At 42.4% G+C, this 24,173-nt stretch overlaps 1 protein-coding gene across 4 annotated transcripts in view; it reads right to left on the reverse strand.

Moving 5' to 3' along the window:
- Kank1 (KN motif and ankyrin repeat domains 1) overlaps positions 1–24,173 on the reverse strand; it is a 203,974-nt gene that overhangs the window by 12,304 nt on the left and 167,497 nt on the right. For 3 of the 4 annotated variants that reach the window (XM_047523891.1, XM_047523888.1, XM_047523890.1), the window contains 3 exons: positions 12,142–14,817; positions 821–1,018; positions 261–369 (listed from right to left, as the gene is read on the reverse strand). In XM_047523891.1, coding sequence (XP_047379847.1) covers positions 261–369; positions 821–1,018; positions 12,142–14,817 — 2,983 coding nt within the window. Of the gene's footprint in view, positions 1–260; positions 370–820; positions 1,019–12,141; positions 14,818–16,614; positions 16,768–24,173 lie in introns of those variants that run through there. The other variant, XM_047523892.1, reaches the window with a different exon arrangement.

The following is a 24,173-nucleotide window of genomic DNA, read 5'->3' on the forward strand; positions in this document are numbered from 1 at the left end:
AGACCATTTTTTTCAGATAAGAGATGAGATGTCAATTGCTCAGCTTCGTCAGGTGTCCTTAAGAGAGTGATACATCCTTAAAGAAAGCAAGAGGAAGGGAGAAGAGAAGCCCAAATGCACCTTTCTGAGGAGGGAATCTTCCATCACCAAGATGTGGCAGCATCCCAGACTAGGCACCTTGAAATGGGACTTAAACAGGCAGGAGGCAAAGGAGACAGACACAGATGATGCTGAGCTATAGGACCGCCAGCTTTCCTTACCCTCCATTAATGCCAACGAACTGAAGATTCTTTTTTGCACCATTGGAATCTTTGTTCCCATCTTTCTTCTTCATGATGGACTTCAGCGTATTTTCATTATTTGTACATACTATGAAAAAGTGAATCAAGGTGATCAAAATTAACATAACTCCTACAAGTTAAATGAGTAGGCAATCTTCCTATATAATCTTTTTCTTAAAACTTCTGTGAATCTAGATATTGGCATGCATATATGGGAATTTGCACAAAGTCCATTGGAAAAGTGGGTGCACGCAAAGAAAATGATTCCATTAACAACATCCTTTAAATGGGAGTGAAAATCTATCAGTACTTTGAGACTTCATCAAACCAGTGACAACTGGCATTTGTTATCAGGCTCACTTTTTTTTCTTTCTTTCTTTCTTGTTTTTTTTTTTTTGATAATCTTAAAAGACTAGGCCTTCTTTCCAATCAATATAATCTTTCTTCCAGGTCAACTTATAAGTAAGGTGCAGTGTCATTTGGTTGAAATACTGACTGTCCCTAGAGCCCTGATGTCAAGGCCTGTAAAGAGGACTTACCATACAGGCCCGCGGCTATCTGGTCATCAGTCAGGTTCACCAGGGCTGGTGCACTTTCCTGGGAGGGGAAGCCATCCTGGCTACTCTCAGGCTTTCCTTCTGTGGTTCCCAGTTCTTGCACAGGCCAGGATGCCTGTGTGCTTAACAGCCCTCCTGACTGAAGGCCTCCACACTTACAGGTATAATCCAAATTATTTCCTGTCAGGAAAGAAAAGGATATAGAGTATGTAATGCTGAGACTGGAGATGAGGAACTTAAAAGTTTTTGTTTATAAAGGTTCTTGCAGCTCAGCCTTTTAAAAGTGTTTCCCTGCTGTATTTTCTTTTAGAGTAAATGGGAATGCTACCTAAGCCACTTAAACTCAAACTTTCAAGTCCTTCTGTGACCCTTAACCTTTCCTTCATTATCCCACTGTGCTTACGTAGGTCACTGGAGACCCACAGCATCTCTTTCCTCTCTGCTTGGGCTGCTGCCATCCTTGCTTCTGGGTGACGAGTGTGGCAGCATCCTGCTGGCCCTTCTTGCGCTGCCGTTCCCAGGACACACTGCCGCAGAGCAATACCCAACCCAGCTCTAATGCCATCGTTACTCCAGCCAAACAAAACCTGACACCACCTAAGAGGCACCTCCTTTGCAAGGAAAGTGTAGTCCACATTACCTAGACAATTTTTTTTTTTGGTACTGGAGATTGAACCTAGAGGCACTTTACCACTGAGCCACATCTCTGGTCCTTTTAATTTTGAGACAGGTTCTCACTAAGTTGCTTAGGGCCTCTGCTAAATTGCTGAAGCTGCCCTCAAACTTGCCATCCTCCTGCCTCAGCCTCCTGAGTTGCTGGGATCTTAGCCAGATATTCTAAACAACCCATAACCTGGCATCCTTATTCCCACCACTGTCTAGCGGGTGGGGGTCTCTCACCTCCTGATGGCTGCCATAGCTTACTTTCCACCTGGAAAGCCCTTCTTCTCACCTCCACATGGCCAGCCCCTCTCATCATGCCCTTTTCAGGGCCTTCCCTGATCTCCCTCACTGAAAACAGCTCTCCTTTCTCTGAGCTCTCACATCCATCTTCCAGTCCCTTTCTGGGATCTATATACCAGGTACAAGATGGTTCTTGTGACCATCTTAGATTTCCTTCTGAACTTAAATATTTTGAGGGCATGGAATAGTTCTGACCAACTTTATTTCTCTCATCACATCTACCAGAGTGCTTCTGCACATGTAGGACACTTCATATTTATTCACTGACTGAAGCAGAAAAATATTTTGTAATTATGGGTATATCAGAATTTTCTGTGTGGCTGACATGGAAAGGTGTTTTCAATATATGGTTAAATTACAAAAGCAAAGTTCCATGTATTGTATGATCCTATTAAAATATAAATATACATATGGACAAGTATATAAAAGTTATCTAGAAGACTGCCAAAATGAAAACAGCTATGGTGACATATGGTATTTACCTCTTTTTCTATAATGAATATGGATTAACTAAGTTTGAAATCACTCTTAAAAATTATTCTTTGACTAAGTAATTTGATTTCTGAAAATTTATCCAAAGGATGTTAAAAAAAAAAAAAAAAAAAAAAAAAGACATAGAAGATGGCTACTGGTTCCCTGCTCAATAGCAGACATCACATACTACCCAAAAGAAACTAGTGAATAAGCTCTGGTACTTTATACAAAGGAATTCTATGCAGCCATTAAATATGTTGATATAGGAGGACATTTGTTAACATAGATACCTGATCATATTTTTAACAACAGGTTATAAAACAGTATGGAGAAATCTTAGTAAATTTCATTTGTGTATGTGCATTTTAGAAGTATGGAAGGATATACAAAAAAAACAAAAAAACAAAACAAAAAAAAACCAAACCCTATCTACTTTTTTTTTGTTTTTTGCTGTGCTGGGGATAGAACCATCTTGCACATGCTAGGCAGCTACACCCCTTTGATACTGCTTTTTTAAGGTCAAAGAATTAGTTTGTTATATTTTATTGTATGTTATTTTATGACTTAAACCTTATAAACAAGGTATTAATACAAACATTTACATTTGCTTGCAGTAATGTCATAAGAGTTGTCACTGTTTCCTTTTTTTAAAGTAAACCTTTGAAATTGTAATTTTATCACTGTATTTTGAGGCAGTTTTAAAAAGAACTCATGAAAAACCCCAAAACTGTTATATTAAATAATTCATAACAACCCCCTGGGATTTATAAGTGCAGATTCCCAGGCACTTGCTACCAGAAAGTCATTCTGTGACTCTGGGATGGAGGCCTAGTGATGGACATTTCTGACATTCCCACCCACAAGAGTTGATACAGGTGGCCCAATTTGAAAACTACTGGCTAATATATATATATATTATATATTATAGTCTGACCTGATGTGTCTCTTAATTGCAATATGAAATATCCCAGCTGCCTCTGACTGACTTTAAGAGCTGGGCATTTATCTTCATCTCTTCCTCCTCCAACTCCATTAATCATTACTTTGAAACTTCTGCATACCTTCAAAAGGGTCTCACTAGTTCCTGAGTGCTAGAACACTCCTTGTAGAGAAACACTCCCATTAAGCATTTTCCTAGCCAAGAACCAACCATCATTTTAAATGCAAACACATATATTTTTACTATCATTGAAATCTTAAATATACACAAACGGAAGCAGTAGTACAGTCACTTAACAATGGGGACACATTCTGAGAAACATCCTTAGGTAGTATGTGAACATTGTACTGAGGGCTATGATGTCACCAGTGGTATACTCTCATGGGGCAACCATCACACATACAGTCCATGGTTGATCAAAACATTGTTACCCAGTGTGTGACTGTATAATAAACTCCTTTGTTTCCATTTCTAGTTTCAATGATGGTGGAGACATCTGGTTTTATCTCTTTCACCTCTATCCACTCACACTGGATTAGTCTGAAAGCTAGAGATTCTATCATTTTTAATCCATAAATATTCTATTATATATCCCTAAAAAAATAATTCTTTAAACATAAACTATAAATGCTAAAACTATTCAACCTAAAAACAAATTCCATATGATCATAGCATATCCAGCCAGTAATCAAATTTCTTCAATGATCTCATTAAACAACAACAACTTTTGAAGGGGAATCCCAGTAATATATTTCCATTGGTTGCTACGGATTTTAAGTCTTTTAATCCATAGGTTTTTCTTTCTGTTTAAACATAGCTTTAAGAATACTTTAAAATTAGGGGCTGGGGACACCGTTCAGTGATAGAGCATTTGCCTGCATGTGTAAGGCTCTGGGTTTGATCCCCAGCACTGTAAACAATGATGATGACACACACGCCTAAACGCTCGTACGTGTATGTGAATGCATACATTTATATTTATTTGTGTATATATATTTTGTTTTGGTGGTACAGTTTATATAAAACAAAGTTTAAGCAGGGTTTTGTAAACATAAATGCCTATGTAACCATGTAAGATACAAAACATTCCTAACAACCCAGTAAAACCCCTCATCAACCTCTTGCAGATAATCTCTCCACCAGGGGTACCAAATGCCCTCATTTCTCTCATCATGACTTAGTTTTGTAAACTGGGACTTCTTAAGGCTTCAGCAATCATGGCCCAACCCCTCATGCGGGCCCGTGCAGCTCCTTCGTGATGGACATGGGCTCCTTCATCTGCCGGTGGGAGATGCTTCTGCACTGCTCAACCCCTTCGACCCCACATGTGCCCAGGGCTCTTTCCTAAGCAGACTGTTCACCAGGCCTGGATTTCAGCACATTTCACCAGGTAAGTTCTATCCATGCTCTTTTAAAGGCCTGGCCAAATATCTATTTCCTCTCTAGTCATTTTTCTAGAATATGATTCCAGAGAGACCTTTTATCCCCCAACATTGCCCTGTAGCACCTAATGTCCACACTAAAATATGCTCTGACCTCTGTTTCTTAGCTTCACGTGTATGCCCTTCACACTGCATTTTTATCTGTCCTCTTTGGTGCCTGGGACAGTGCTCGACAATAGGTGGCTTTCACAAGTGCCCATGAATTCAACTGAAAGAGATTCTGTCAATATTCACAGATTAAGGCAAAAACGTCATGAGACATCAAGCTGGTTCTCATTTGTCAAGTCCAAGGGAATCTGCTACCTGAATTGTCAGATGATCTTTTCAGATGGTGTTCACACTCTGGTTGGACTTGAGTGGCCCTTACCCAATTCTCTGAGCTTGATGAGAACTCATCTGTACTATGAGGGAGGACGTCTATGCAACGTGGCCAATGACTGCCATGTTCAAGCAAAGTAAAGGACAGGTGCAGTCAGGAAAGTCAGACACGAAGTGGTCAACCAAAAAAATCCAGCGGTCCGAACCTGGCTGCCTCTTGGGATCTCCCGAACTGGGAGTAGGGCTTTTTAAAAGCTCAGATACAATGTACTATCTGCAGGTGGTCCAGGCATTAGTATTTTTAACTGCTCCCCATGTGATTCTGTCATGCGGACAGGATTAAGAGCCACTGAATTAAATTAATCAAAATAAAATACGCCTGCTGATAACAAGAGTGTAGACTCCCCTCTGGTTTCAACTCATCAACCTGGACCCATGTGAATTTTTAAGAATTGGTGGTGGTTTAATTAACAAACATGGACCACTAATGGTTAGAAGACCCTGGTGAAGGGTGAATGCTACCCAAATGACAGCAATAAAACAAAGGAACTAATTACAAACACCCTCAGAATTCTGACCTTCTGGTCTAGATGCTCAAGATTCCCGCTAGGTAACAGCTATTTCCAAAGTCACAACTGGGGAGTTAGTGAAGAGGAGAGTGGGCAACCCATAGTGAAAAATTTATTGTACGCTGCCCTCAACTTTATGAACATTAAAAGCAAGCAAGCCAACAAAGCAAAACCCGACCCAGTGAAAACGAGAGCTGGGGGAGCGTTCTAGAGATCCTCTTCTGCCGTCTGCTGGGGTATTTATCCATCTAGAATGGATATTAGTTGAAGGAATACAGCAAGTTTGTTAGAAAATTAACTTTAAATATGTATTAAAATGGATTTAAGTATCTCTGTTGACAGATGGTAAATTTTCTGGCATGTGAATCCATATTTTTATTTATAATGCCAAGTGCTTTCTGAAAACAGCTCTGAATCGTGTGACTCTCTAATTAACCATGCTGTGGTGCCAACTTTTCAGCTAGGCATTCCAACTGGATTTTTAAAGCAAGTCTAACTTACTTGTCAAGAAGAGGTAGGACTGAAAGTTCTGATTCATTATGGAAGTGAGTAAATTATTTAAGTTATTTCCCCAAAGTATAAGAATTCAAAGAAATCTGAGATAGTTCTAGTTTTCCATCACAAGGGTTTCAGCATGAATTCACCCTTTTTGGCCCAAACATCTGAGGGACAGACAGCGGAGATTCTTTGTGAAGGACCATCTTCCATTTGGGTATATATTATTTTTCAGGGAAATGTAGCTTTGATGGAAGAATCTCTTTCTGTTTCCATGCTCTCCTTTCAAGACCCTGCCTGAAGGTCACCAACATAAACAGTCAACTCAAACTGGAGATAGAAAACTTAAGTAGTCAGAGCTGCAGTTTAATCATTTCTAGGTTCATTTTGATATTTTCTTGGGAACATATCAAACAGCAACATCAAAAAGTAGGTACCCATTTAGAATAAAATGCTAGAATGGATTAAGAACCAATTTCTCCCTCACCATACCCACATTTAATTAAAAACCATTCCGAAAACCCCTCGCTGACAGGCTGCATTAACTAAAGCTGGGTTAAAATATGATCAGTGTTCTTGCCAATGGTGCTAAAGCCTTCTCCTCCTCCCCAGACCTCAGAGACCTTGATGGCAGCTGAACCCTGAGCACTTTCTATTTGCTCAGTACTTGGTACCTGACATATGTTGCCACAGGTGATCATGCACATTTTGGGGGCTGTCCTGGCTTTCCAACGGAATGGCAGGTGTTATTAGGTATATCTTCATATCTCTTTGTTGCAGTATCACATTTTGCATATGGCTGATATTCAGTGGGTATTAATAAAGATGAGGGCAATGTAGACTTAAAAATTTTTACTGAAGTATGCTGCTCAGAAAAACAAACAGCTATAGCCATCTTCCAGTATCAATTACATTTGTTATGTACGACTGGACACTCATGGACTCCAAGTCATTTCTCTTCTTGACAATTACTAATGTCCACGCTTTAGCCCAAAATGAACTGAATACTTGGGATTCAGTGTGAACTTGTCACACCTGCATCTTTTTCCAGTGCACATTTGCATTTCACTAATATCCATTTTCAAATTAGTTTAAGAGTTTTCAAACACGTGTCAACTGAAGGGCTCACAAAGGTGATGGGCAGATTAAAGAATTTTTCCTCAGGACTAAAGTGTTTTTTTCCAAGGTCTCTAACAGATGACTTAGGTCTGCAATTTCAGTCTTGCAGAAGGTCAACTATCTCTTTTGAGTATCTAAAGAAAATTATGCACTGTCTTCACAAAAGGCCCAAAGGCAAAACCATGCATGGACTGGGGATGTGGCTCACTGGTGGAGCCTGGCATGCATGAGGTTCAATCCCCAGTACCACAGAAACAAACAATAAAACTATTCATGAAGCTATGGGCCCTAGATTAAGAAGCTCTGTTCTAAAGTCATTCATTCCAACATTTCCCTGAAATTGGACCTGGGGTGCCTACTGGGTGGTGGCAGGAAACCCAAGTGTTTTGGGAGTTTCTTCAGCTGAATCTGATAGGTAATCTTGTGAAGAGGTACTTTTACAGAAAAATTCTGCTAGTTGTGGTAGTATACATCTTTAAATCCCAGATACTTGAGAGGCTGAAGTAGGAGGATCACAAGTTCAAGGTCAGCTTGGGCAACTTAGCGAGATCCTGCTTCAAAAGGACTGGGATGCAGCTCAGTGGTAGAACACCCCTGGGTTCAGTCCCCGGGATCCACTCTGTCCCCCGCCACACGCATGCTCCTGCTGAGAGGGCCCAGTGAGAAAAATCTAAAATCTAACCCAACCCTATCATTTGACACAGAAGGATGTGGTGGCCCGGTCTCTCTCACACATGAACATACACACTAACTCACTGTCTTTCTCTCCCAGATACTACAAATTACTGAGGCAGTCACTACCAGAAGTCAGCTCTCCTGACTTCCAGGCTGGTGGGCCCTCCACCACAGCATGCCATTACACACCACAGGGCTCCAGAAACACTTGGTTTATTATTTTTATGCTCTTGCAGCATTTTTTAAAGTGATAAAAACAGATACTAAGAACATGGTGTCTTATTTGAAATAGAGGACAACTAGAAATGGACTCCGTGACAATGTTACTTCCCTGCTTTTGCTTTGGCTTAGATCTCCCTGAAGAAACATACTTTATGAGACTGACTTCAATTTCATAAATGTTTTATCAAACCCCAAATAACCAAGAGTGCAAATATGGAAGCTGACTTGAAAAGCAGTTCTTTTGAGTGTGACAAATACATTTCCTACAAATCATGTGGCAGGTAAACTCTACTTTTAGAATAGTTTTGTTCATATTGCTCAGAGACAGTTATATATTTTTAGAGTATTTTTTAACAGCGAGTAATTTGTCTGGAGTTTTTTATTTTCTCCCTCTTCCCAGAAGGGAAAACAACAACAAACATTAACCACTCCTCAAACTAATACACCCAAGTGATGTACAGGAAAAATAAATATTACTTCTTAAGGTTTTTGGTGACAATGGAAACTTTTTTCCCCTTACCTTTAATTTCATGAAAAAATATTAAATGCATTAAACTCACCCTACCAAGAATTTTAAAAACTTGGTAGGACACCTTATATTACGACCAAATTTCAGATGCATCAAAGCCATGATATTGTCTCTCAAATCTTGGGAATGTGTGAGATTTTAGGTTAAAAAAAAAAATAGGTAGACTATGTATGATTCAAATCTTGTAAAAAAAACTAAAGTGTTTCTAGAATATGAGCCTTCATACCCATGCACTTGCATAAACTGAGAGACAGCACACATGGTTGCTATGTAAGTGTGTGAAGGTGGGTTTTGCCATTTTATGTTATTCTGAGCTGTTGATTTCTAATCACGTATTCCAGTTCTAAATTTAAGAAACTGAACAAGAATGTTGGGCACTAAAATGCTGCTAAAAATCATGTTTTGCATACAGAAAAGGAATACCTTTTAGTATGTTACTTCAGTAGAATTCTATGGATGGGAAACAATACTTCTTGTTCTGAGTGTTAACATTTACTCTGAATATCGTATTATTAATTTTGCTTTGCCATTCTTTTCCTCTATATTTTGTTATCCTGATAAAATCATTAGTTAGGGAGGCATAGTAATTGGTGGTCAGGGAGGTCCCAAGCCAGAATTACAAATGTCAAAATCTGGATTAAGAACAAAAGACCATTTGCAAAACTGTTGTTTGGCGATTGTTCCATATCTGCATCTCCAGTTCTGAAGTACTCAAAGAGTGGTGGCCAGCTCTTCTCTAGCATTTAAACCTGCTGCAGACACTCCAAATGCTCAACTCCTATGACTCATCCCATCTTCACTACAGTCTGTGAGGGAACAAAGTACAACTTGTCCTGGGGCAGAGACCGTCCAGTTTCAGAGCCCAAATTTAACTTCTTCAAAGTATAAGGTTCACACAAGTGATTATTTATATGCTCTCTTCAGTAGATATCAAGCCCAAATTCTCTACTGTCTTTTGGGGGCAAGAAAATGTGAATGGATACCTTCCCACCCTCTGTTATACCTCTCAGGTAGGCATTCTACACTGTACTACTTTGTATTGAAAGGTGTGCAGTGTCCATGGTACTTTGTGACACACCTTCACTTGTCACAGCTGGCAGGCATTAGGAATCTCGCCTTACTCTATCAAGCTGCTTTAATTCTCAGCCCATATATACAAGCACCATATCATGGGTTGAGTTCCTAACCTAATTCCTTCCTTATTAGAGCAACGTGGTTACAAATGTGATGTGAATTACAGACATACTTTCAAGTTATCCTTGTGTGCTCCAAGAGAGGCTGCCGCTATGACTAAGTGCTACTAAAAATAAGGGTTCTCTAGTTCACAAGTTCTGTAGGTCTTATGTATTTTAGCTGATTGATTAGGTGTTCATGTGCAGGGTCAGAGCCACACCGTGATGTGTGGAATGTCAGTGTGACTGGAAACACCAACACACACTGTAGCACAGCCAGATAAAACTTGCTCCCCAGTCTCTGTGGGCCATCAAAATTAGTCCAGGGTTACAGCTGAATATTTTTGGCAAGAATGTGAAATAAAAACCCTATTTTGGGGAGAAGGGGAAAAGGCTGGGAAGGAAATGATTTTATGAACCTGTATGTCATATCTGAAGGACTTTCAAGAGTTTTATTTTGACTTCAACATCTGACACCATGATTTGTAAAAGGATGTAGAAGCAGATATATTATTAGTTACCTAAGACATCACTTCAGTCCACATCTCATTTTAATCCTGTTTATCCTAAAATGACTTCCGTATACATTTATTTAGATTCTAAAAGGCAAAAACCCACACGTCAGCTGTCACGTTCATTTTTTTTCTTCCACAATAAGCTATCTGTCCCATATCACAGATACAAAAAATTAATACTCATTCAGGTTTGAAAGTGGAAATGTATGAAGATATAATCTATTTCAGTCCCTTTTAATCACTGCCCTCTCAGGCTAATAAAGGGAAACAGGAAGACTGAAATTTTTGTGGCAGTCTTATTGAAGTCTATTGTGCACATTTCCACATGAAAAATTTAATTTGATGCACACCCACGTCCAGGTTACACTGGTTTGGGAGAACCGGAGTGCCAAGAATGGAAGCTGGATGTTGCCAAAGATGATGTCAGACACACAGAGCGCCCGACACCAGGGAAGTCATTTGAGTGAGGCTCGCAGGGAGACACTATGCATCCTAAGGCTTCCCAGGGCAATTCCTCAATGATGAGCTTCTATGTAAAGGAAAGAAGAGGTGAGCGGGAGTCCCAATGAATGGGGAAAGGAGGAGGAAGGCAAAAATGTACACATCTACCAAAATGAGCAGTGAGAAAAGACCCCGCCTCTCAGACTTCTTGCTCAAAAATGAACAGTGAGAAAAGACCCCTCCTCTCAGACTTCTTGCTCAATGGTCCCTTATCTCAAATAGACTTCTTGCTCAATGGTCCCTTATCTCAAATAACCACTGCCATTCCCTGTCCCCATAACTGGAGTCGTCATCTTCATAGTATTACCACCTCCTGACCTATTACAGGTCTTCCGTCCATTACCTGCGCCTGGACTATAGCATAAGCCCTGGAGGGAGGGGACTCTGGTTGTGCCTATACAGCTATGCTGGAGATGGGGTAGGAATTCAAAGACTCTTTGCTGTATTAATAAAATGAACTGAAGTCTCTATCCCCTCATAATATACTGGTAATTGTGGCTATAAACAGAATAAGATATATTTCTGACATTTCTATACAAAATGAACAAGTAAAAAACTGAAATACAAACAAGAAAGCAGCATATAAAACTAGCAGCCACAGGGGACAATGTCTAGGCTAGTCAAAACTAGTTTACATTCCCCCCCCCCCCCAATTAGCCCTCAGCTACAGGCTAAAGTAGCCACCAGAGTTGCTTATGAATTGTGATTATTGGTTTTCATTCTATCCATTACCATTCTAAACTTTCTTCATGGTTCCAAAAAGGGAAAATTCTTTGGTGGGCTTGGTGGCCTGGCTGAGGCAGGAAGATTGTAGGGACAAGGCCAGCCTCAGCAAGTTAGCAAGATCCCATTTCAAAAAATGAGTAGAAATGAAAATAGAAGAAAATAAAGTAAAATAAAAGGGCTGGGATGTAGCTCAGTCGTAGAGCCCTGGCCTAGGCTGTGCAAGACTCCACATTCGATTCCTAGTATCATGCCAAATAAATAAATAATAAAATTCCTTATCTTCTGAGAAGGCATCCTTCCTACTATGGTTTGAAAGTGTTCCCCAAAAGTTCACAGGTTGGAAACAGTCCCTCTGGCCCCATGGATGGATTACAGTAACCACTGCAGTAGTAGGATCATTACCGCAAGATTCTCTGCATGCTTGCTCTGCCTCATCATGTGAGGCCCTCTGCCTTGTTATAATGGAGCAAGAAGGCTCTCACTGGATGCCAGTGCCATGCTTTGGACTTCCCAGTCTTCCAGAACCATGATCCAAATAAACCTCTATTCTTTATCAATTTTCCATTCCACAGAATTCAGTCAGAGTAACAGAAAACGTCCTAAGATACTTCCTCAGCCCCAGGTGTCTTACGGTGCCACCTACCTGTGATTTTACCCAGACTGTTTTTCTGGAAGTCAGGGTTCCTGAGCTCTTCTGTGCTTGCAGACTTCATAACAGAACTGATGGATGACAGGGTGCTGATGAGCTGTGAGTTGAGGGAGCCGATCTGTGAGTGAGGTTCCCCAAAAGCTTCTGCCAGTTCACTGTAATTCTCAGCCAGTAGTGTTTGCTGTTCTGCCAGCAGCTTCTGAACTCGCTCAATGTAGTGATCCAGGCTAGTCACCATTGCAGATGGAGCCTGGGTCTGGGGGTCCTCCAGGAACTCCCCGACAGGCTCGTCCCCAACACCCACGCTCCTCCTGCTGCCCATTAGCCCCACAGTCAACTGTGGAGGCCCACATGCTATTGTCCTCATTTTGAGACCAACCAGGTAATTGTCGTGAATATTTATCTGTCCCACACCTGACTCTTTAGTCTTCACAGCAGATGGCTTATCAAACCCTGAATTGCCAGAAAGCACCGTCCCAACACCAACAGACCGTGTCTTGGTGGAGGAGTTGACGTCCTTGACACGACCCTCTCCTATGGCCACGGTCCGCATCTCCACAGTCCGGGTGCTGGTCTGCTTATCCAAAGTGCTCAGGGAAGTGTTGGTGCAGGATTCTACGAGGGTGGCCGTCTCAGTGTTGGTGCACTGGTGCACCTGTTCCAAAACTGTGCTGGTGTGCTGGTGCGTGGTCTGAGGTGCTGCCATGATAGCAGCCTCCACCTGCACAACAGCCTCCGTGTTCATACTCCGGGAACTGCACTGCTTGGGAGAACAAACAGTCACATCGACAGAACAATCTCCACAGCCAATGGACCGCACGTCTTTGAGGTTCAAGTTAGTCTTGAGGAGTGCAAGGTCACTCACAGACGCCTCTGTGTTGCTGCCTGTCTCGCAGACGCTGACTTCTACACCCACGCTCTCGTCATGCATCTCCACAGACCTCCCAGCGCATTGGTCATGCGTTTCCACCCTCTCCTTCACAATCCACCAATTCATGGGCAGCTCAGGCCCCACCACTTGGTTCCTACATTCAGGCTGGCAGGAGATGCCTATGCTACTTGTTTGTAGAGAGGTCCCAACACACGTGTCTACCACGTCCACGTGATGGCCAACCACTTGGTCTCTCATTTGAACCACTGCCTCCACCAGCTTGCTGAAGACAAGAGGCTGGGCCATCGTGGCTTTGTCAACTTTTTTCCTCGACCCAGCGGCCTGAAGTTCTTGTTTTAGTCTAGTCATCTCCCGGTCATGGGTGGTTTCCTTAAGCTGTACTTCCAGGCGGTAGATCTTTTCTTTTAAGGCCTCTATGGTCTGTTGTTGTAGCTCTATTTCTTTGTCAGCTTCAGTAGTCACTCCAAGCATGGCCTCTGTCACATTGACCCCACAGTGCCTCATCTCAGTGACTGTCCCTATGGCTGCATCCTTGCAGGACCTAGCGCCCCTGTGGTACACAACAATGTCATTCATGTTGTCGTCATCACCCACAGCCACAGAGCGGCACTCCTGAGGCGGGAATTCCCCGCTCTCCCTGAGCTGTGAGTAGGCCTCGTAGCTGCTGTCCTGGATCTTCTGCTCCAGAGCCTGCATGTCTGCCGTGAGCTGACGGAACTCCTTTATTCTCTGTGTGCTCTGCTCCACACTCTCCATCTCATCCTCCTCATAGTCAATATATAATTCCCCACCACTTCTCCGGGCCCGGGAGAGCTGCTCCATGTGGGAGGCGTTTCCCGCACTGTAGGAGCGCTTCCTCACACCACAGACATCATTCTGGGGTGCGGCCCTTTGAGTTTTCAGCTGCGAGGCCAACTGCCGTTTCTCCTCTTGCAAGACAGAGATCTTTACCTGGAGCACAGGGATGGTTCTCACCTGTTCCTCCAGTTCCTTTAGGCGTTTTAGGGCAATGGCCATTTGCTCACGGATGTGCTGCAGGTGCATGGGGCTCACATTGGTCACTGGAGTGGAGATCCCTGAGCTCAAGGGGCTGTGGCGGATAGAACTCCCCATGGAGGAGGTGGTAGCAGCCACTGGGGCATAGCCCCCATAATCCCCATTGCCTTGGTATCCATTCTGAAGCTGGTGCATGGCAGGATTGTGGTTTCCAGAACCCATAAAAGAGGGGAGGGAGCTTGTAGAACCCATGCCTCCAAAACTGGCCAGCCTAGGCCTTCTGAACTCACCCGGTGTCACCTGCATGGTGACTCTCTCCTGTTCAAGCCTTCTCCGGGTCTCCATTAGTGTCTTGGTGACATGAAGGTTGTGCTTTGGGAGTTGTGGTGAAGGAGGGGGCAGCTGTCGATTTTCTGGGATGGTAAGAAAAGTAGGCAAGGTCTCCAGAGGAGCAGGTGGCCTTGGGATGGGAGTTGATGTAACTTGGCTTCTGGCTAGGAGGAAGCTGGGGCACTGCTTGTTGTCATCACTGTTGGAAGATGAAAGGGATTCAGTAGAAGTCCACACACCTTGCTGACCAGATGTGACCCTGGTTTCTGGGCATGGCACAGATGGCTTCCGCCTCTTCTGGATGTTCAGTTTCTTGATAGTATTTCCCTTCTGTATGTCATCCACGTATTTGAGGAAATCTAAGTCTAGTTGATAGCCATAGGGGGTCTCCACAAAATAAGGGTCTTTCTGTTCCTTGCCATGGTCTCCATTCAGAATATCATCGGCTTTTTCTAGGACAGAGAAGAGAATATTACAATACCATACATTGCACATAATGGTAAAAATTATTATTTGTGTATGCTGCAGTACAATATAGCTGGAATAATTTTTAAAGAGCTGACAGATCTATATTCTAACCCTGAATCTATAACCTGGCTGGTGAGCAGTTAACTTCTCTGAACTTCTACTTAACATGTAAGGTTAAATAATGTGATAAGGATTTTGATAACCAAGCACATAGTAAGCCCTTAGCAAATACTTTATTTGTAAAAGAATCCATTAAAATAGGTTTTAAAGCACTGTCTCTTTTGTCCTCTATAGTCTTTTTAAGTATGGTGGGTAGACATTAAGATTTCTATTTTATACAGTGCTATCTGAGGCACAGAAAGCTAAAATTCAGCTGCAGACTAACAGGCCAGGTCAGAGCAAATCCAGGGGGCCAGAGGATGTGTATTCTGCCCCTGCTCTTCTATCAGTCAGGTAAGCCTTTCTTACCAGTGGCCAAGAGCCACCTAGCACCTACCCACTGCCACAAGATCCCAATTTGCCCTGACACGTTCTTGCTAGAAAGCTAGGGCAGAGGATATTGAGTGATTAACTTTGGCAGCATGGGGGCAAGAACCCAGTCAGAGGACAGACTTCAATTCTATTTTCTGTGTCTCCCATTTCTCAGTTTCTTGTCCTGCTTAAAAACCAAATAAAATTCTCTCAACTCCAGGCAAGTTTTTGCCACTCTTTTCTTATTTTTTTGAATAAAACATTCACTATTTCAAGAATTCTTGTTTTCTATTCTTGATGAATCCAAACAGATACAAAGGGAAATGACAAAAAGAGCAGACCTATGTTCTCAGCACTGGATCATGTGGCATTCGGTAAAAGCTACTTCTTGCTAAACCAAACATTTAAAAAAGGAAACAGGAACCTTTCAAAGTACAGACCTTGCTGACCTGAGCTATGCATTTCGAATTTAAAAGCAAGGCCATTTTTGTTTGTTTAAAGTGTGGGATTAAGTAATGTGTGTTCCTAGAGCCTAACAAGTTCTGCATTCTCAGAGCTATAGAAAGGAATCCAGTGCCAGGAGTGAAAATAGAAGCCATCTGTACCCCTGCCCTATCCTGGGTGGGTACACCCACCTGATTGCTGTCAAGGTGCAAGGCCTGGCAATCATGGGCTGCCTGTCTGCTCTCCCAGCCCCCAACACTGCTAAACACTACAGTGGAGAACACCAATGCTCTGCGTGGCCCTTTTGCCTCCTTCTTCTTCTAAAATTTTGGAAAGAAAAGTACAGAAAGACTGCCAGCCAGAGGAATTAAAGACAGTACGCAATCTTCATGTCTCAATTTAAAACAATAGTAAAGTGTTCTAGCTGACAGAAGGTAGGCACAAGATTTCATCTAAAAGCAGGCGGGAAAGGAATTCTATTTGAAAGAAGTGCTCAGCACCAACGAGTTTCTAGCTTAAGCATGAGAGAGCTGATCCAGAGCGCTCCTGTGCGGAAACTTGTGCTCATGCTCACAGAATGCTTTTTTTCCATCTGGCTTTCCTCTCTAACTTTCAACTCCAGATGAAGAATGTGCTCACCACCCAAAATATGTGGCCAGACCTGTTTTCAGAGTTGTCTGAAATTTCCAAGCAAAGAGAAAGGCAGGCTCCAGTGTCAAGGGAGCCGGCAGACAGATCTGCGCCACCAGGGCGGACGAGCAGTTACTGTACCCAGGCCCCAGAGCCGGCTGCCGCCAACCCGGCACGGGAGGGGAGGCTCTCCCCGCCCTCCTCGGAGCCCGCCCACTGCGCGGCGCTCACCTTACCTTGCTGCCCCGCACACCAGCCCGCTCGCTCCCTGGCAGCGCACCCGACCTGCCTTGGACGCCCTGGTTCCTCTCCCCATAAGGAAAAGCCACTTATCCAGCCACAGGCAATACCATAGGCCGGGTTTTCACCAATGAAGTCTCCCTCCGGCGTCAGCGACACCACCCCCAGCACACTCAGCTGTTCGGCATTCCCTGTTTTCTAAATGAAAACAGGAAACCAGCGTCTTCTGAAAACGTGTGTACTTCATTCCAGTTTTGCCAGGAGCACAAATAAAGCCAGCAATGTAAGCATCTCCACAGAGCGGCTCTGTCTTTCCCGTGCCAGCCACTTTTTCATGAAAGAGCCTGTGTTCCCGGGTGCAAACCTAGCGGCCTGGGCCCTCAGTCACCTGAGGGAGGGCAGGGCCACAATCGGCCACTGTTCTCCCTGGTTCTATGAGCCAGAGCAGTCAGCCAGGGCGCACTGGTCCCAGGGCACTGCAGGACCATCTCAACACAACTCCTGGCAGATGACAAGCAGTTACCCTTTAACACAGATCTTAGCGGGGCCCTGCCACTGCTGGAAGCTTCTTTAAAGAAAATTAAAAATAAAACATTTTCTTAGGCTGGGGGTGTATTTCAGTGCTAGAATGCATCCTTAGCAGCTCAAGGCCCTGGGTTCAATCCCCAGAACCAAAGCAAACAAACAAAATCCCTTTTCCAGTTACAGAAGTGGTACAAATTAAAAGAAAGGTGGGGGGAAGGTCACACACATCATTTCAGGAAGAAAAAGAAAGTCACTCCTTTTTCAAGTGTGGATACTTTGGCGTAACTGCTTCAAGGCTTTTCTGCGTAGCTCTGAATACAGCTATTTTTTCACTGGGGCTTTATCAATTAGAAAGGTAAGCCGACTCAACATCGGGATTTGGAACACAAAACAAATGACACTTTTCAGAAAAAGTTAACGGACCCATCTTAGTTATTTTTGAATTTCGACTTGTAGTAATCACCAAAGGCCCTGGGTCATGCCAAATTATTACCAAATGAATTTTGGACTTCTCCCTCTGGCAATCAGGAGAGGTTAGAATTTAACCATGTTAGGCTTGATTATTTCCCAGAACTGCTTAACCCAGCTGCCCAAGGGCCTTGTAATTCATGTTTCATTTTCCAGCAACTACAAAAGTGAGATGTGTTCTTAGGGTGCCATTTATACAAACAATCATTCACGGTACTGAGGGCTCTACAATGACATTAAAATAGCCAATGTCATTTCTTTATCTCCTTTGAGTGTATCTTTATATACATTAACATCAATATGGCACTGATGGGACCTGACTTATTTCCTACCTTTTTCATGTACGTATGTATATCTCTTGGGTCAAATGAAGCATCGAGAGACCAAATACAACCCCCTCCCTCCCAGCAGTGAGGACTGAACTCAGGGCTTTGTGCATGCTAGGTGAGTGTTCTACCACTGAGCTACCAGCCTTAACAAATGTTAATTGCTCCCCTCTTCGATCACACAGCAATTAACAAGATGCTGGGAACAAAGTAATTGTTTAAAAATTATTTTCTGAAGGAATAAATAATTGAATATACAATATAACATAATAAATTTTGAAAAATATCTTAATGCTCCGAAGACTGTTGTTTGTTAAATGTTACGGTGAAGGACCTTTCTTATGTGATGCTATTCCAGTGGTTGGTTTTAGGCTGTGGAATTATGGGTGATTCTCATTTTGTTGTTTATATATTGTGTATTTTTACATTGCATGGGTATTTGTCTTTAAAAGTAATTACAAGAAGTTGCTGTTGGTAAAGCGAAAGGAAATGTTATTGAAATAAACTCTGAGAAAGTTCAAGTGGGAGGGGCATGAGTGTAAGCAACCATGGCAAAGATAATTAATATTCCTTGGTATGCATTATCCTGTCCTTCCACAAATATTCTATTTTTACATGGGCAAATATAAAGTCTATATCTCCCCAATCTCCTTTACTGTTAGTATGGCCATAAGAAGAAATGTCACATAGCAACCCCTAGGAACCTCTGGTAAAAGACATGGGAATAGTTCTTTGATCACCTTTCTTCTCTGTTCTTTCTTCCATCCTGTTACTGGAACGTAGATACGATGACTAGAATGCTAGTTGCAATCTTGGACTATGAGTACACACCAAAGTGATAGAGGAACAATGTGCTAGGGGGAACCTAATCTCAAAAGGCTTTATGGATCTTGACCTTAAAGAGTCCATCTCTCTACTTCAATGTGAAAGAAAAATAAATTTATTTTGTTTAGCTATTGCTTACCTAGGGTCTTGATTACTTGGAACTACACTGAATTTTAACATGATATGGTAGTTTCTCCCCCATGTCCTCTCCTTACCTCCCCCCACCAATTTAACACTATTTTAAAAAGAAAAGGCTAAATGATAAACTGAGGAGATATAACAATGAATCTTTTATTGAAAAAATTTGGTTTTTAAAAAAATCTTTAATTGGATTACGAGGAGACTCTTTAAAAAGAGTCCTAAAAAGACTTTTTGGACTAAGGGAACTATGCCTGCTTTACACAGCCAAAAATCCACTGGTTTTATATTTGCAACAGAAATCCTGAAAGTAATAGCTTCCAACCTAATACTCTGCCCCTGATGTTTGTGAGAATCCTCTGGACGTCTGGAAATGCAGTGGAGACCACTCGAGGTCTCACTGCTACCTGCTTTATATAGCATTTACTGGAAGCTTAACTGGGAGCAGAGAAAGGTTCTATTTAGTGAAAAGAGCAGAAGGAAGAATTTATAAGAAATGAGATACCGTCTAGGTGGGTAATAAGTACCAATATAACAAGAATTGAGATCAGTCACAAAGACTGATTATCAACAAGCCAACACGATGGTATGCAAATAAATGACCAAAACGGAATAAAGTTAACCAGGAATTGGGTTTTGAAGACCAGGTAAGAGAAGATAACTCCTTGCTGGAGGAAGGGGGACTGTCCTGTGCATTGAAGGATGTTTAGCAGCATCTGGCCTCTGCACTAGATGCCAATAGCACCCTTCACCCCCAACAATGACAATATGTCAGACACTGACAAGCGTCACTTGGGTGCACCTGTCCCTCTCTTCCCCAGCAGTTATCCAGCACAAAATGTCAATGGTGCTGAGGCTGAGGAAGCCTGTGCTGAAGACAGCACACTGAGGAAAAACTCACAGTTAGCAACTGAGACTGTGGCCACACAAGCTGTGGGTTTTAAGCCTTATGTTTCCTCCTGGGACCATAACACTATGGCAAGAGACAGGGTGACAAAATGCCACTCTGGAGTAAGACAATAATCACTGCTTTTCTACATATTTTATGCAGTGAACTGTTCTTTAATATGAACAAAGAGCCTGGAGGTTTCTGAAATGATGTGTCCTAGTGGACTTTTAATGGATATGACTTTGATATCATTTCTTTATCTGTTAATTAGGATACACTGACTTCTTTGTTCTGGTTTCACTACTGCACACTACAGGTCCAATCACCAACCAATGGCATTATGAAGAATAATTACATTCGTGTGCCAAAATCTGCAAAAACACATACACTGTATATATGTTTTTCTTCACAGATATTCTGCCTGACTGTTGAAACTGAAGAACTCTGTTAATTGCTGTTAATGTATTGTCCTCCCTCACAGGAAGAATGGAAATTCTGCCCAAAGAGCTGAGTCAGTCCCAGAGGAGCACTTAATTATGACAGATTCCCACATCTAAAAGTGGCAGAGTGTAAGCGTCCTGCTGTTGGGGCAGGCACAAAGTCTTGCGTCAGCTAGGCCTGCAGGCAGGGAAGAAACCCAGCATGATGACCCCCAGAGACAGGCGAGCTCTCATGAAGCTCATTACTCTGAGTGTGAAAGTAAATGAGTTAGCAGATCGACTTTATGCAGTGGCATAACGACATCAAAGCACAGTATCATCCTCGTGAGCGGGTTTAGCAGCAAGTGTGCCCTGGTGACACTATTAGCATTAAGTTCTTTTGTACCCAAGGAGCTTCACTCCCAGCACCAAATCTGTACGAAGAACACAGCTCTTAGAGAACCAGCAACACAGAGGCCAGTAACTCAGCGTTCTTGTTCTGTAGTCAAAGAATGTATGGCAGGTGAGATTGTCCTTCATTTTTGCATTTACCAAGAGTTATTCTTAAGCCTTCTCTTTTTCTCCCCAGCTAAACCCCATTTATCCAAAAGATGAGCACCTATGACATGTCAGGCACTGATCAAGAAGGTGTGATCCCTCTTCCCATGGAGATCACACTGCCTATTTCAAGTTCACCAATGCGTTAGAGCTGCCTGAACAGATACCTGAATACTTCATACAAATAACATAACATTAAAGGAATAAAGCTGTTTTGGGGAAGTGCATAAATAGTACTAAGCCAATCATGCCATACATAGCTAAGTGCAATTAAAAATATTTTTTTAGTTGTCAATGGACTTATTTATTTATTTATACACGGTGCTAAGCATTGAACCCAGTGCCTCACACATGCTAGGCAAGTGCTCTACCACTGAGCCACGACTCCAGTCCCACTGGTTTGTTTATACTGCAAAGGTATAATGGGGTGCTTCTTAATATTCCTGACTCTTTGTAACTCCTTTTGGCTTCTCTCCCTGAATCTTCAGACACTCTCTCCCATGCCATCTCATCACTGCTTTTGTAACCAGTCCCTGCTGACATTAACCTGCACACAATTCCCACTTCTTCCACTGTCTCCCATCACTACCCCTTCTCCACACTAGTTCCACATTCCAGGCTTACTGGGAATATTTCCATACTCCAGAAAGGGAATGCTGATCTAAGGGAGATGGGATTATCATACTAAAAGACAGGTTTCATTTAGTAAATATTTACTAAGAACCTATCATGTGGCAAACACCACAAGGTGCTAAGCAAAACAGACATCAAGTCCACCCAGGCGGAACTTAGGACCAGAGGAGAAGACAAATGGTGGCACAAATAAATAAAACTGGGCAGCACAGTCACAATACCAGGACCCAGCAGGGACCGCCACCCCGGGGCACTGGCACAGGGAGTGATGATCTGCCAGAGCTGGATCTGAGGGGTCCACCAGGCAGCCTGGAGTACGTGGGGGATGGAAGAAACAGGCAGAGGAAAAGCATGTGAAACCTGCCACTTTTAGGAACAGAAAGGGGAACTTAGTAAACCTAAAGTGAGGCAGAGAGTGAAAGGAGTCCCAGTCCTATAGGACCTTGGGGTCACCTTTGGGTTTTTAAGTGCTTGAGACCCTATTGAAATGTTTTCAATGGAGGAGTGAAATGATCAGATTTAATAAAACTGCCTGGCTACATGCTGGAGAATGCATGAAAAATTTCTTCCACATTCTCCATTAGGTTTCCATGGATTGTTTCCATGAATTTTTTTCTCTTGGTGTCACAACTAGATATTAAGTGTGGGCCTCAGTATTAAACCATCTGAACTTAGACACTGCTTGTATTTGAGCTATCTGGTTTGTGCAACACTCTCCACCTCACCCCAAAATGTTTAGGAGGAAACTGAGAAGGCCTGACAAACTTCAGCTACTCTGGGCTGAGCTGGAGACCAGGATCAGGGCTCTGGATTTGTTCTCCAGGGTTTTACCCGTTACCTCATGCTGCTATTTAAAAAGAAAATATTTTCCTTTAACAAATGGATGACTCACTGCAGAGAAAAATGATGGGATTTCCTTTTCTGAGGGTCATTAAAGTCTGATAAATCTAATCTGGGAAGGACAGATGTGGCATGAACGATATCAGGAAGAAAGCAGAGAGGACATTTAAGGAACCGAGGCTCTCATTTAGCATGCCGAGACACGGAATGCAGACGTGCTCTGTATCTGGGGACTCTAAGATAGGAACAGCAGGGGCCCAGTGTCTGTGAAGCCAGGGTAAGGCTGACACAGCCAGCAAGGGTCTGTGGAGGAGGGGGACAGACGGCTGTGATGATTCCAACCTTTCTTGTACTTCCCCATTCACGCCTGATCAGGGGGCCTGACTTAGCTGCTGGGGAAAGCCAAAGGCCAAGGAAAGGGTCCAGGGGCACTTAAGCAATACACTCCACAAATTCCAAACTCCTGGTAGATGGTCTTTGCAAGCTGAATTTTGTGACGGCTTGTCTCTAGAGTCGCCTAAATGTTACTATCTGCCTGTCCGACAAGGATCTTGCTGGTGGTGACTCACACTGCCTGAAGTACATACAACATCTAGGACTCTAACAGAGTTAAGGCCCACTGCCCACAATTACTATTCTCAATTATCAGGACACATCAGATTAGCCATTTCAAACCATGTCAAGGGTCTGTCTGGCTCAGAAATTCTTCTGAACTCCTACTGTCCAAATCATGCATGATTTGAGCATCAAATCAGTGTAACAGATAAGAAACTGACTAACCTAAGTATCTGCAAATCCGTAATACCATAATAAACAAACACGGGGTGCCATCTAATAAACAGAAGGAATTATAGAAACATTAAATCACCATATGGCAACCATTAGAGCACTGGCTGATTCAGTCAGGAATCATCAACAGATGCTAAGGCTAGTGGATAGACTGTTTCCTACCAAAGATTAGGAGACTGCTGTGGCATCAAAATGCCTCACCACTAAATAGATGATCAATCAAAAAAGGGAAACAAGGATTATTCCACAATGAGAAAGTTAACAGGCAACCACCTGCACCATGTGCTCAAGTTGATGGTCCTGTGAAATATACCAATAGCATATCACTTCTGCAGCATCCTGCCAAGAAGGTACAGCCTGAGTCTAGAAACAGCGGACAATGTGACAATGTTTATAGCAGCAGAACTCACAATAGCCAAGCTATGGAACCAACCTAGGTGTCCTTCAATGAATGAATGGATAAAGAAAATGTGATATATATATATACACAATGGAATATTACTCAGCTATAAAGAATGGAATTATGGCATTTGCTAGTAAATAACAGAATTGAAGAATATCATGCTAAGTGAAATAAGCCAATCCCAAAAAACCAAAGGCCAAATGTTCTGATATGTGGATGTTAACCCAAAACAGGTAAGGGTAGGGAGGGAAGAACAGAAGTCCACTGGATTAGACAAAGGAGAACAAAGGGAACAAAGGGAAGGGAGGAGGGAGGGGAATAGGAAAGACAGTAGAATCAATCAGACAATGCCTCTTAGCTTTGTATCTGAATACACGACCAGGGTATCTCCACATCATGTACAACCAAGAGTGAAATTCTAAATAGAATAAGTTATACTCTATGTATGTATAATTTGCCAAAAATACATTCTACTGTCATATATAAGTAAAAAGAATTTAAAAAAGAAGAGATGTTGAACATTTTCGGTTTATATCCAAAGGACTTAAAATCAGCATACTACAGTGACTCAGTCACATCAATGTTTATAGCAGCTCAACTCATAATAGCTAAATTATGGAACCAACCTAGGTGCTTTAAAACAGATGAATGGATAAAGAAAATGTGGTATGTGTGTGTGTGTGTAGACCTGATGGAATATTAATATAAGACATGATAGAATATTACTCAGTTTTAAAGAAGA

The sequence above is a fragment of the Sciurus carolinensis genome, chromosome 14, assembly GCF_902686445.1.
Source record: "Sciurus carolinensis chromosome 14, mSciCar1.2, whole genome shotgun sequence".
NCBI classification, from domain to species: Eukaryota; Metazoa; Chordata; class Mammalia; order Rodentia; family Sciuridae; genus Sciurus; species Sciurus carolinensis.